At 47.3% G+C, this 15,103-nt stretch overlaps 1 protein-coding gene across 4 annotated transcripts in view; it reads right to left on the bottom strand.

Annotated features, from left to right (window-relative positions):
• Positions 1–9,938, bottom strand: part of Reep1 (receptor accessory protein 1) — a 116,028-nt gene extending 106,090 nt beyond the window's left edge. For all 4 annotated transcript variants that reach the window (NM_001429157.1, XM_087658136.1, NM_001429156.1 and 1 more), the window contains 1 exon segment: positions 9,806–9,938. In NM_001429157.1, coding sequence (NP_001416086.1) covers positions 9,806–9,837 — 32 coding nt within the window. In that variant the 5' untranslated portion in view covers positions 9,838–9,938.
• Between the last annotated feature and the right edge of the window lie 5,165 nt (positions 9,939–15,103).

The raw sequence follows: 15,103 nt of genomic DNA, 5'->3' as shown, positions 1-15,103 counted from the left end.
ACACTGCCTCTGTGTCCTTGCACAGTTCCTAGCATGCTCACTGGATATACATTGGATGACTTACTGTCTTCCATCTCGTTCCCTTTCTAGCTGCCTTATAGATGAATTTGTGCTTGTGTGTCACCTCAGCCCTATCTGTCGAGTGGCTGAACACACCCGTTATTTTTGCTTGGCCCCTAACTAGTCTAAACTGGTCATTTAAGAAAAGCACGCAGCAGAACAGCATGGTGACAACCAGACATCCCTTCTTAAGTCAGGAACAAAGGAAGCACACCTGCCTTCCCCACTTTTAGTCTCAGGCACTGAGGGACCAACCAGTGCTCTGAGGGGCGGGGAAAGAGCCATGACTGGAAGGCAAATAATTTATTATCCTGAGAAGACATGGCTAGGGAGAACCCTCAAGAATCTAGCGTTTATCAAGGCTGTATTGCCTAGTAATCATGTTGGAAAATAACAAGTTCTCTAAGGCACTAAATACTGGCACCGACAAACACCAAACACCAGAGAGTAAACCAAACAGATGCCTTGCATGGCATTCACAGCACGAATGATGAAATTAGCCAGGCATGGTGAGTCGCACCTGCGACTCAGGAAGGAAACTGAGGCAGGAGCATAATTCCAGGCTGTGAGTTCAAGGATAACTTTGATTTCATGGTGAATTCCAGGACAGATTGGACTATTGTGTGAGAATTTGTTTAAAAAAATAAGGTAAAATGTTATTGAAAGTCACTAAAGGTGAACTAAATAGGGACTAAAGATGATCATGAGCTTATGCCAAGGACTAGAGTGTGGTCTCCAGCATCCTCGTCAAATGGCTCACAAACACCTGTAACTCTAGCTCCAGGGAGGCCAGTGCTCTCCTCTGGCTTCCGTGGGCACTCATACTCTGTCCAGTCCAGTCCAGTCTACTACAGCACACTACACTATAGTACATACAGTACCGTACAGTACACTACAGCACACTACACTATAGTACATACAGCACACTACAGCACACTACAGTATAGTACATACAGCACACTACAGTATAGTCCACTACAGCACACTACACTATAGTACATACAGTCCACTACACTATAGTACATACAGTACCATACAGCACACTACACTATAGTACATACAGTCCACTACACTATAGTACATACAGTACCATACAGCACACTACACTATAGTACATACAGTACACTACACTATAGTACATACAGTACCATACAGCACACTACACTATAGTACATACAGTACACTACAGTATAGTCCACTACAGCACACTACACTATAGTACATACAGCACACTACAGTATAGTACATACAGCACACTACAGTATAGTACATACAGTACACTACAGTATAGTCCACTACAGCACACTACACTATAGTACATACAGTACCGTACAGCACACTACAGAATAGTACACTACAGCACACTACACTATAGTACATACAGTACCGTACAGTACACTACAGTATAGTACACTACAGCACACTACACTATAGTATATACAGTACCATATAGTACACTACAGTATAGTACACTACAGTATAGTACACTACAGTGCAGTAGAGTCCACTATTCTACAGTACATTACAGTAAACTACAGTATACTATACTATAGTACACTACAATATAGTATACTGCACTATACTATAGTCCACTATACTACAGTGTACTATACTACACTATAGATCACCATACTACACTATAGTATACTACAGTACACTATACTATGCTATAGTACAGTACACTACACTACCATACAGTATAGTACAGCACACTACAGTATATACTACAGTGCAGTACACTATACTATACTACAGTACACTACAGTACACTATACCATACTACAGTACAGTACGCTATACTACACTTTCTCTTTTAAAACAATGAATAATTCTGAGGTAAAAAGAGAGCCTAAATATGAGCTTTTCATTATTCTACACACACACACACACACACACACACACACACACACACACACACGGAATAAATATTTAACAACGTTATAAACCAAAAGAGTTGATAAATCTATGACATGAATACCAAGAAATTCTGATATAAAAAAAATAACAAAGAAAATGGGAGAAGAAGCAAAGATAGAGAGGTGACATTTGTGACACACAAATGCCAGCAGAATGGCATGCAGGACATTTAAAGATCTCTTTCAACAGGAAGGGAGAATGCAGGAACTTTGGCCAAATTTGAACAACCAATAAACAGAGTCTCACTGAGGGTTCAGGGAAATGGAAAACAAAGCCATAACGAGGGTTGGGGACATAGCGTGGTTGATAAATGTTCTCTTTGCAATAATGAAGACCAGAGTTCCATGCCCAGAACCTATGTTTTATGAAAGTTAGGCATGGTGGCACACGCTTGTAAACCCCGTGCTGGAGCCTGCTTGGCAAAGTCTGTGCCAGTGAGAGATCCTGTCTAAAGAAACGGGGGTCGGGGCTGAAGAAGGAGTAAGCAGTTAGGAGTACTTGCTGGTCTTGCAAAAGGATCCAGGTTAATTCTCAGCACCAAGGGACCTGGCATGCTCTTCTGGCCTCCTCGGGCACTAGGCACAAACATGGTTTTCAACACATTGGCCTTTGGAGATATTAAAGGACTAAACTCCCGTCCTTCCTCAAGACAAGTTATTCATTCATCACTTGGCTGACTGATTAATCAATTTGGTGTCCATTATTGATCACTTCCTTGGTGCTGGGCCCTATGCTGGGGACCACATATAAAGATGAATGATTTGTACTTCTGTCTTTGAGAAATTGATGGGGTCACTTAGCCAGTGAATGGAAACCAGGGCTTGAATTCAAGTGTCTTGACTGCCTGGCTTTGGATCTTTTCCTTTGTTCCTTAAAAACTCAGCTATCGGGCTGGAGAGATGGTTCAGTGGTTGAGGGCACTGGCTGCTGATCTAGTGGTCCGAAGGTCAATTCCCAGCAACCACATGGTGGCTTATAACTATCTGAAATGGAATCTGATTCCCTTTTCTGGTGCACATGAAAACAGCACTTGGATTCATTAAATCAATCACCCAGCCAACCAACCAACCAGCCAACCAATCAATCAATCTTTTAAAAAACCCCTCAGCTATGTCTTTTAAGAGATATGCTGTTATATTTTATCTCATAGTTTTAGAAGCTTTGTTATTTTTGGTTTTTGAAACATGGTCTCACTCTGAGTCCAGACTAACTGGAATTTACTATGTAACTCAAGCTGGCTTGAAACATGTGGGAATCCTCCTGCCTCAGTCTCCTGAGTGCTGAGATTACAGTTGTGAATGACCCTGCCTGGCTTAGAATCTCTTTTAATTTTCTAATTCACTTTTATTATGGAAACGTTTTCAGGCTTTTTCTCCCCCTTCTAGTAATTCCAGAAACAGAAATCAAATATTTCCTTTTAGGTCAAGTCTCACTATTTAGGTTGGTCTGGAACTTGACATGTAGGCCTGGCTGGCCTTAAAGTCACAGAGATCAACCTGCCTCTGCCTCCCAAGTCCTAGTATTAAAGGTCTGTGCCCCGTGCCTGGCTCCATTCTTGACCACTTTAGAAACATCACCAGAGGGGCAGGGATGGAAGTGGGAAGCTCTGCAGAGCTTTCCTGAATTATTTATTTGTTTTGCGTGGTGTGCTGGAGAACAAACCCAGGCCATGCCCACTGCCAAGAAGCCGTATCCAATGGCTCAAACAAACAATAGGAAGCAGCGTGTTAAATAGAGGCTGGACTCACGGCTGGACCGGGAGTGTTTTGAAGGTAGAGCTAAGAAGATTACACAGCACCAGGGAGTTTAGCCTGGGCTGTGCTCAGACGCTGCCAGACTTTGTAACTTTCTCAGTGGAGACACATGGACTAGTGGTTCTATGTTTCACGAGAATAAGTCCTACTGTGGTCTGTCTTCCTCTCCTCCTCCTCCTTCTCCTCCTCCTCCCCTCCTCCCCCTCTTCTTTCTCTTCCTCCTCTTCCTCCTCTTCCTCCTCCTCCCCTCTTCCTCCTCTTCCCCCTCTTCCTCCTCTTCCTCATCTTCCCCCTCTTCCTCCTCCCCCTCCTCCTCCTCCCCCTCTTCCTCCTCCCCCTCCTCCTCCTCCCCCTCTTCCTCCTCTTCCTCCTCTTCCCCCTCTTCCTCCTCTTCCTCATCTTCCCCCTCTTCCTCCTCCCCCTCCTCCTCCTCCCCCTCTTCCCCCTCTTCCCCCTCTTCCCCCTCTTCCTCCTCTTCCCCCTCTTCCTCCTCCCCCTCTTCCTCCTCCCCCTCTTCCTCCTCTTCCTCCTCCCCCTCCTCCCCCTCCTCCTCCTTCTCTTCCTCCTCTTCCTCCTCCTCCTCCTCTGTTTGTTTGGTTTTGTTCTTTGTTTAAGACAGGGTTTCTCTGTGTGTCCTCGGCTGTACTGGAACTTGCTCTGTAGACCAAGCTGCCCTACTTCTGCCTCCCAAGTGCTGGGGTTAAAGGCATGTGGCACAACCGCCACCGCCCAGCTAGTGAGTTCTTAGAAATCTCCCGCAGGATCAGTAAGTCCTGTCGTACCAGCTTCTGCTTCCAGTCACTGGCGCCCTCTCCCCTAAGTGGCACGTGTAACTTGCCCAGCTTGATAGTCTGTGTGTCAGGCATGTGCCCCTCCTCAGCAGCAGAAGTGGCAACTAAGCTGCCATTTTCCCTCCCTTGAGGGCATGGGGCCTTGGAGTCATCAGGGCCTCCCAGGTGATGCTGGCCATCATCCCCCACGTGACCTCTCAGGTAGGAAGTGGGGTCCCCAGCTCTGGCCTCTGGCAGTGGGAAAGATAGGGGTGGAGACTAGAACCTGCAGGCTGTCTTCCAAGCCAGGATCTTTCCTCTCCCAATGCGACTGAAGCATTCACGCAGTTTCCACAATGCCCCTCAGCTGCACCAGGAAATACATCCCCTGATCCTGAACCCTCTATTAGCCGGGTCATTTTTCTGCATTCCAGATTTTAAGAGCAAAGAAAGGCAGGCTTCTGTTTGAGGACTCATAACCTCTTTCTGTTTGTTTTACACAGTAAGGGGAACAGCTTGGGGACAGCTCAGTGGCATTTCCTCAGGCTCCTCTCTTTTACATCCCTGACCCAGAATGAACACTGCCTGCCATACTCCAAATCCTCCTCCTGGGGTCCAGCCCGACTTCAGCACCACTTTGTACTTTGCTAAAGCTAACGTTTTTGTTTTGCTTTACTTTGTAAAGGGCTTGCCACATCGTATGCATGTGTGTGCCACCCCAAGGGAAGAGAACTTCGGGGTTCCATGAACTCAGGTTGTCAGGCCCAGTAGAAAGTACCCTACCTGCTGAGCCATCTTACCAGCCCCTGTGTTTTGTTTTGTTTTGTTTTGTTTTTATTAGATTTTGTTTGGTGTGAGTGTATGGACACATGTAATGGCTCATGTGTGGAGATCAGAGGACAACTTTTGGGAGTTGGCTCTCTCCTTCCACCATGTGGGTCCTGGAAATCAAATTCAAGTTATCAGTCTTGGGGGCAAGCCCCATTTTACTAAGTGAGTCATCTTACTGGCCCCTTGTTTTGTTTTGAGATAGGGCTTCCTGTGTTGTAGGCTGGTCTTAAACCTGACAAGGATATTCCTGAACTCCTAACTCTTGTCTCAGTACTGGGATTATTGGGGTACCATACCAGGTTTATGAGATGCATAGCTTAGGGTATTCTAGGCAAGGACTCTTAAAAAAAAAGACCTGTGCCCCAAGCCCCAGAAACTAACATTAAAAACAATCTGCAAAGGGGCTTGTGGTAGTCTGAATATGCTTGGCCCAGGGAGTGGCACTATTTGGAGGTGTGGCCTTGTTGGGGGAAGTGTGTCACTGTGGGTGTGGGCTCTAAGTACCTTCTCCTAACCATGTGGGAGTCAGTATTCTGCTAGCAGCCTTCAGATGAAAATGTAGAATTCTCAGCTCCTCCTGTACCATGTCTAAATGGATGCTGCTATGTTCCCACCTTGATGATAATGGACTGAACCTCTGAACCTGTAAGCCAGTCCCAATTAAATGTTGTTCTTTATAAGACTTGCCTTGGTCATGGTGTCTGTTCACAGCAGTAAAACCCTAAGACAGGGTTGTAGGTGTAGCTAGTGGTGGGGCCTCTCTTACCCCTTGCCTAGCCCTTCCTTGCCTAGCCTTTGTCTAGTCCTTGCCTAGCCCTTGTCCAGCATGTTCAAGACCATGAATTGCATCCTCAGCATAGCAGAGAAAAGAAGTGATCCTAGGGACAGTGCAAGGCAGAAATAAATCCTTTTTTTTTCAGTATACTCATTAGATATTCACAAATTTTCACTGAATGAAGATTATCCTTTTCTCCTGTAGTGAGGAGCGACTTTGGTCTTGTAACCACACACTGGGTGGGAGGCCCTGGGTCCATTCTGCCAACATTTGGACCTTGGCCAACATTTGCCAGAGACAATGAGTACTTGCTTCTTGGGACACTTCAGAAGGGCACATTCTCCTGAGTCACAGAGCAGCTTCTGTGTTCCCCTCCATCAGTTTACTCATGAGCATCGTCTCCCGGTGTGAAATTCATTCATGTTTAGGCCTTGAGTTATTTGAAAAGAGGTGAGAGCTGTGGATTGGCTCAGTCCTTGCCTAGCATGCACAGAATCAGTCCAGCCTCAGCACAGGAGGCCCCACTTAAGAACGAGTAGGCAATGGTTGGGGATTTAGCTCAGCAGTAGAGCGCTTGCCTAGGAAGCGCAAAGCCCTGGGTTTGGTCCCCAGCTCCGAAGGGGGAAAAAAAAAAAAAAAGAACGAGTAGGCAAATTCTAAGTAATCTCCATACCCATGAAGAGACCAAAACAGGTTCAATCTAACAAGGTCCACCTTGCTGCTACGCTGGCTGGTAATTTCTCTCTCATTGAGCCCAAGGAATCAGGAGGAACATGGGCAGCCAGAAGAAGTTTGTCAAACCAAGGCTCACTCATTGTGCTCACTGGACACAAGATGCCCTGATGCCCAGAGAGTCCGATCATCACAGGACAGCACTGACCAGGTTCCTTCCTTGTATCCAGTGCCTCTGGGTTTCTTCAACAAAACCAATGTTTGCTGAGTGGGCTTAGATGCCAGGTGGAGGGAGGGATGAGAACGGGGGAGAGGCAGGAGCTGCTGCCTTTGGAGGGGGCAAGGGCCCATGGAGGAAATCAGCCCTCACAATACTCAGGGCCAGTGGCAGAAAGGAACAGCAGCAGCAGCAGCAGCTTGTCCCAGGTCCCAGTTGGATGACTGAGACCATAAAGACAGGAAGACACTCCCTCCCCATCCTCAAACACAGTGATCAGTCTTCCTTAAATATTCTTTGATGTAGTTACAAAACTTTGAAAAGACTGCTCACAGGAAGGAAATGGGATTTATGAACAATCCATAACACACGCTCAGACCACAGGGCTAAGGGAGACTTAAAGGGATAACTTCAGCGTAACCATCAGGGCTCCTTGACTGTGGCTCCACCAGTCTGAGTGGCTGGAACTCATTTTCTTCACCTGGTCTTTGACCTTGGTCGAAGCGCATTCCCTCTGCAGTTCTACAGATGAGGGCGGAGGACTGGATTAGTGATTTTTATTAGTAATTAAGCCATATGTTGTCCAAATTTTGTTTCCTCTAGAACCCCAATGTATAAAATAGAGGAAGCTGTTGAGCGTCTTGCAGTGTACCCTGAGGATAGGGGGAATCGCCATCGATTTAGTGCTCTCCATGGTGCTTGGGAAGGCACATGTAACGTGTTATTGAAACCTCTGCAACAGCGATGTGCAGCTAATGAGCGTGGGAACTGAGAACTGTTGTAATCAGGGCTCTGAACTAGGATCTGCTGGCAAGAGGCAGAACTGGATTTTGAGCCATTTATTTTCTTGATTCCAAACACAGCATCCCAGCCCCACACCTTGGCACTGCGCCATAAAATGTCCCTTCACCTATTTAGAATGTTGGGCAGAATCAAAATACGTTAGAATAAGCAATATTATTAAAGACTGTAGCTCCTTTATATTCCATGAGATTTCCTTCTGTGACAGAGATGTAGCTGGATTTCGGTTTATTTACACCAGCTGATACTATATAATGGGTATTGTTAATTTGAAATAGAAATGTGATTAAAACTGGTGTTAATAATTCACATTGGGTTTATGTTGAGAATTAGGGACGCGGTTGGACGTATCCCTGACCTTTTCAAGTTGCTTCAAATCCCACCAACCTCTGGTGCCGGCCGGTAGCTGTAGACCGGGAGCAATTCTCAGGGTCATTTAAGTCATCCGAAGTCTCAGTTTTTCAAGGTGTGGTTGCTTCAGAAGGTAGCAACACACTGTTACAACCCCACCCAACATCCCACGTCTTTCCTATGCCCCCTTCAGTTGCCTCCTATGTGGGGGATGATAAGAAAACCAGAATGGTTGCAGGATCCTGGTTGAGGACCTACAGAGAAAGCCCACCAGGCAAGCAAGTGCTCCCTTGCCCCACCCTGAGGTCCTCCAGGGGTCACTAGCAAATCCAAAGATCTCAGGACCCCTTCAGGAAGGAAACTGCCACGGAAGAGAAGACAAGCTTCAGTCAGGCATGAGGCGTGGCAAGGCATTCTGTGGCTTCCCTGTTACTGATGCCAGCCATGCACAGAAATGGGAATATCTTACATGCCACCTGAAGGCACAGGACAACCCCGCAGCTGACAACAGCTGCTGGAGAGACCTTTGTGGAGTAACTTGAAGGGCTTTGGGAGGAACGGGCAGAATGATACCTGGGAGACAATGGCCAGGACTTTAAAGACGGCTACCCTGGACGGCTTCGCAAATCAGCCCAGAAGAGGAGAAGAGACGAATGTGCACTGCACGGTCAAAGGGAGTTAACAGCCCCTCTTTCTTAGACAAAGAAAACGCTGGCCACGTGCTCTTTACACAAGCCTCCCCAGACCCATTTCAGTCCCACGTCCCCTGAGCAGGTGCTAAATCTATCGTCCAGATCCAGGTAGGGAAGGAAAGAGGCAAGAACCTTGGAAATAAAACAAAAGTCCCCACCACACATCCCCCAAGGACTTCAAACAGGCCTCACCCCAGATGACTCTGCTCGCCTGCACCGCCCGGGAGGTGTCACTGCCACCGCCCTTGGGGGGAGGTGGGGTGCTGTCTGTCACTTGGAAATTTCACGGTGCATTCCTTAGAGATGTCTGCCCCGGTCTCTCAAACCCCTGCCAAGGAGAGCAGGCAAGAGGGACGAAGACATCTACTCCAAGGTGCATACTAATCTACTTGCCACCTGCCTTAGCCTCTATTTGAGACACCTAAAAAGGAGTATTTTCCTTACTCCATTGAGTGCCCCACCTCCATCTGGCTACTAGTCTCCGCGAAGACCCCTTCAGGCAGCTCCCCTCGCTTGTCTGGACTGTATGTCATTTTCACCCGACAAAAGCACAGCGTCAGGCAAGCCCAAGGCATTTTCTTCCAAAGGAGAGAGACGCGCGGGCTACCCACTCGGAGCCTCTGCAAATCCGCCCCACCCGGGATGGAACAAAGCAACAGAGACAAGGCAAGATGCCTTGCCCAGCCCCGGTGACTCCACCAGCGTGCGAGGACCCACGCCCCGGTCCCCCTGCAAGGCGCCGCCTGTGCCCGCGGCTACCCATGGGTCAGTAGCGTCGCGCGTCCTACACCGCCTCGCGCTCCCCGCGTCCCCAGGCAGCTACTGTACCTGCTAAATTTAGCGACCGCGGGGTATTAATAGATCTACCGAACCCGGGCTGGTGGTTCGCAGGGGCGCGCGGCCCTAAGGGGACGTGGGGATAGGAGAGAAAGGGAAGAAGGGACACAGGAGAAGAGGCCACTTACACCACCAGCCTGGAGATGATCCACGACACCATGGCGGGCGGGCTGGCTGGCGGGCGCGGCCCGGATTGCTGGGCTGCGGGCGGTGCTGCGCTCCCGACACGTCTGTCTGTCCGCGCACCGCCGCCGCCAGACTGAGCGCACCCGCCCGGCCCGGCCCCGCGCTCGCGCGTCGGCGCAGCCGCGGCTCGTTCCGCCCGCTGCCCCAGCCCCCCGGGGCTCCGCGGGCCCACGGCGATTGGGCGGCTAGCGGTGAGGGCACCCGCGCGACCCGCCCCTGCTCAGTTCGTCCCAGCCCCAGGGCTGCAGCCAGGGCGGGTCCTCCTCCACCCTCCTTGAGAAACCTTGTGGTGCGGTGGCCCAGTGGGCTGGGCCTCTGAACCCCCCCCCCCCAGGGCTGTTTCACCTTCATTATTACGGTGGGGAAACTGAGGTTTGAATTTGGACTTTGAAATCCTACCTATACCTGTCTGGACGAGGTTCTGTCATTCTTCACTTAGACATGTAATACGCTAGCCTCAGAAGAAACCTGAAGTCTTCAACTGACACCCCATAAGTCATCATTACAGCATCTCAGCAAGTGTCTGCCTACTGGCAACATTAGTGTCCCTACAGGATCCCTTCTCTGCCTGCAACACTATCACCATTCACCACAAGTCCCTTCAGTTCTTTTTACTGCAGATCTCTCTCTCTCTCTCTCTCTCTCTCTCTCTCTCTCTCTCTCTCTCTCTCTCTCACACACACACACACACACACACACACACACACACACACACACACACACGGACTATCACACAAGTCAGAGGTCAACCTGCAAGAGTCAGTTCAATATAGGTCCCGTGATACCTCCGGTCACCATCACCATCAGACATGGCAGCAGGTACCAGGGAAGCCGTCTCACAGACCCGCACCGTGGACACTCCTTGTCCATCCATGTATTTCTGTCTTTGATTCATCTTCAAGCCTCAGCTACTGGGTTATGAGAGCCACGGTGTACATCATGGCCCAGCAGCATTAAGAGCCATGTGGCATCTCGGGCAAAATGGAAACTGCCTTCAGCTATAAACACATTAATTCCTTTAAAAATGATTGCACCATATAGTATTTGTCCCTTTAAATTTTGCAGCCCGGCTGAGTGACTTGCTTTGCTCACCCTGAGGATGGACCTGCACCAACTTCCACAGCACTTGGAAGCCTTTGTCCTTTAAGCCTGGGCTTTGCTGCTTCCTCCCTCTGGTAGTTTAGGACCCAGTGACCTGCTCTTCTTTGTGGATATTGTGTAAAATTCAGTGCCCAGTACGAGAAATTCTGCAGAGTCCTAGTTTAGCTTTTCCTAAAGGATATCTGCCCAAGATGGTTTCTTGCAGTGGCAAGGTGACCTTGGACCTTGACTGAAAGACACTGAAAAGCAGTGCCTTCTAATGCGATAGAATATGCACGGTGGCATGCAACTATGACTCCAATTCTTGGGAGGTAGAATCGGGAGCCAGGGCTAGAATCCTAAGATCAGTCTCAACCCCCTCACTCCAAACCCAGGATCGGTAATTGACCCTGAAACACTCACCCTCAGGAGGAGGAGACAGGAAGGTGAGTTTAAAGTCATTCTTGGCTATGAAGGGAGTTCAAGGCCAGCCTGGACTACATGATTCTCACTCTCTCTGTCTCTGTCTTTCTCTCATGTGTATCAACATACACTTTCTGATATTAAGGGGCTATGAGAGAGCTGTCTTCTTTGATGTCTCTTTGTCTCTACGTCCTCTTTGTCTCAGAGAACCCATAAAATACTTGTAATATCAAGGGGGTTAATGTAGTGGTGAAGCTGGGGAGCTTGGTCATTTCACTTTGGGGCAGCTGTGAATCTCATGCCCCAAATCACTTCTTTAAAGAATCCTCACACCGCAGGCCACTGTGCATTTATGTATGAGACTACCAGAGAAGCTTCTGTGTCCCAGTGCCCACTCAAGTTACTCAGATTAGGAAATCATAAACCTGCCTGGCCCTGCGTTCCTTAGGGAATATTTGTTATGGCTCCTGCTTTCCTGCTGCCTTGTTTTCCTCTAGTGGTTACATGGCCTGTGCTCTCTCCAGGGTTGAAAACGAATTCTTCCCAAGCTCTATCTTAATTCTCTGGCCTCACCATACTTTACTAAAGATAATAAAATTAGACAGAGAAAGGCTTGGAAAACCTACCAGGCAGTGAAAACCCTAAGGCCAAGCCAGACATGGTGACACATGCCTGTAGTCCCAGAACTCCGGAGGTTGAGGAAGGGACATGGTCATGAGTCTGAGGCCAGCCTAGACTTACAAATGTGAGATTGTGTCTCAAATAACAGAACACCACAGGCAAGTTTGGTATAGCAGTGCACATCTATAATACTATTAGCAACAATAAAATGAACAAAAATTTAAAACCGCAGCAAGGACTGTGTAAAGTTCAGTCACTGAAGTATATGCCTTGCAAGCACAGATCTTGGGTTTGATCCCCAGAAGCCAGGTTACAAATAAAAATCCAGAGATAGAGGCAAGGGAATGGATCCATGGGGGCTTGCTGGCCAACCAGAGCCTAGACTACTTGGTGTGCTCTGGATCAGTGAGGGGTTCTGTCCCCAAAACATGGTGAATGGTATCCAAAGAAAGACACCTGAGGTTTAACTCTGATACACACACACACACACACACACACACACACACACACACACACACACACACACCATACAGACACCATACATACTCCAAAACCACAGAAAATCAACCAAGCAAGCGTCGTCCCCACACTTCTCTCCATGTTCTTCACCACATATGCTAATAAGATCAGGAGACCTATCAGACATTTGGAGGGATGGAATATTACAGCTTATTAGGGCCTTGGTAGTACAGGCCTACAGGTTCAGCTGTTGAAGAGGCCGAGAAGGGAGGCTTGCAAGATTGAGGCCTTCTTGGACTACTGACAGAGTTCAAGACCAGCCTGGTCAAATTAGTAAGGCTCTTAGTAAAACAACAACGAACTCGGGAGGAGAGACGGGGATAGTTCAGTAGCAGGCTTGCCTAGTATGTGCAAGCCCCGGAGGTCAATCCTTAGTGTTGGAAAGAAGTTTAAATTTTCAAAATCTGTGGATTGAGAAGGTATTCTGAGCGGGGAGACTGTGGAGTGTGCCCCATGCTGTTTCCTTCATGGGCATGCGCAGTGGGTAAGCTTAGGGGGTAAATGGAAAACACGGGTTTGATTATTGTGCTCCACTAGATATTTCCATTATTAAACGAAACTCTTAAGTCTGGAGGAATGGGCTAGAAAATCAGTGGAACCACCCAAGTTTTCTTCAATAGTCAGGAGGTCTTGTTCCATTGAGTAAGGCAGAGTGATAAGCAGGAAGAGAGAGAACCGGAGACAGGAAGAAAGTTACTTTTTGTTGCCTTCCATTTCTCTGAGCAAAAATGTTGCACATACTGCATCTCTCCATCCGGGACCTGTTGGTTTGTCCTTGGTCATAGCCCTGGAAAACGCTGAGACCAGGCAAGAGTTCATCTTCTAGACAATGGGGCTCTCAGGCCGCTATCAGTTGGCTTGCTTTGAATTTCTTGTCTCGTGAATGGTTGTGTAGTGTGTGATTTCTGCTGTTGCTGCTTCTATCTGCTGATAGCCTGCTGCATTGTATTTGAGAATGACCCTCTCACACCCTAACCTCAGAAATTGCAATTCCTCTTATGTCTTTACTACCTTAATTGGTTTTGGGGTGATTATCAGACATAAGCTGGGCCCAAAACTTCTCCCTATTTTTTTTATTGTAAACGGAAAGAATACACTTCTACATTTGCCTGTGAACTAGATCCCAGAATAAAAAGCCACACAAATATTAAAGAGTCTACAAGGCTGGCTGACTTTGTAGAACTTTGTGATTATAAAGAGTTAGATTGTTCCAGATCCATAAACAAATCATCTTGTTTCTTTTACTAATCTTAATAGCCTTTCCTTGATGTGATGATTATTCTTGGTTGTCAACTTGACTACATCTGGAATTAACTCTGATCCAAATGATCGTGAGGGGATTCCATTTTCTTAAATCATCTGAAGTGGGAAGATCCACTTTTATTCTAGATCTTTTGAGGTGGGGCGAGCCACCTTTAATCTGGGCCACACCTTTGGCTGGCAGCCTATACAAAGGACACAGAAGGAAGAAGCTGGCTCTTTGCCTGCTTGCACTCACCTACCTACCAAGTCCACTTCTTTACTGGCAGTACAGCCTCTGGTGAATGAGCATATCCTAAAATCCAGCTAAGACGTCTAGCTTCATGGACTGAAGAACTACTGAATTCTTGGACCTTTTGTTGGTAGTCAGCCATCATTGAACTATACAACCTGTAAGCCATTTTAATGAGCTCCCTGTATATGGCATATATATATATACATATATATATATATATGTATATATATATATATATATATATATATATATATGTGCCAGACACAGTGGTAGGCAAGTATATTAGTCAGGGTTCTCTTATATTCTATAAGTTCTGTTCCACCACCCCACCATTGTGCCTAATGTCACTTTAAGTCTCATGTGGATTCTATTGTTGACAGAACATTGCTTCCACTAACCCAAAAGCCGCAGACATTGTCAGATAGCCACTAGCACCTGTTTCTCTGATTGAGGTCTCCATTATGTACTTTTAAAATAACTTGGTTTATAACCTTATTTTGCCTATTACTATAAAAACTTTCTGAAATCAAGCCTACAATGGAGCTTATCATTCACCATTTAGTTTCTCTCCCTCTTTTCCTTTCTTTCATTTCCTCTCTTCTTTTTCTTTCTTTTTCCTCACCCTACCTGCTTTGAGCCCCTCATAACAGAATTTGTTACAGTGAAGGTCTTGGGTCACTTCCTGGGGGTCCTGCACATAGGTGATGAGTAGCGTCCTCAGTGCCAGCAACAATCTTGTTCTAGCTTCTCTACCTTCTCAGCACCTTAAGGGTAGAAGTGACCTCGGACCTTCATGCCTTTGGCTCCAATCCACTGGTTTGATCCAATCACAAATAACAAGACAGTGGCCTCAGGGAGAGTAGTCCTCTTCTTAAAGTCTTTATCTGATTCCAAAACAGGAAAATACCCCACATCCTTTTCTTTGGCTACTGGGGTTCTTTCAGAGTAAGTGTTGGCTTTGTGGCACACTATTCACCTCTCCATGGATCAGTTTCATAGATGTGGCATCTAGAGGATGCAGTCCATGTCCAAAGGTAATCGGAAGCACAGGCCCAAGCGCACTCCACTCTCCAGGATGCTCTTCTGCTCCACTCTGCAGTTG

The sequence above is a fragment of the Rattus norvegicus genome, chromosome 4 (genome assembly GCF_021556685.1).
Source record: "Rattus norvegicus strain SHRSP/BbbUtx chromosome 4, alternate assembly SHRSP_T2T, whole genome shotgun sequence".
Lineage (NCBI taxonomy): Eukaryota > Metazoa > Chordata > Mammalia > Rodentia > Muridae > Rattus > Rattus norvegicus.
Note: the sequence above shows the minus strand (reverse complement) of the source record. Positions and strands in the feature narration are given on the sequence as shown.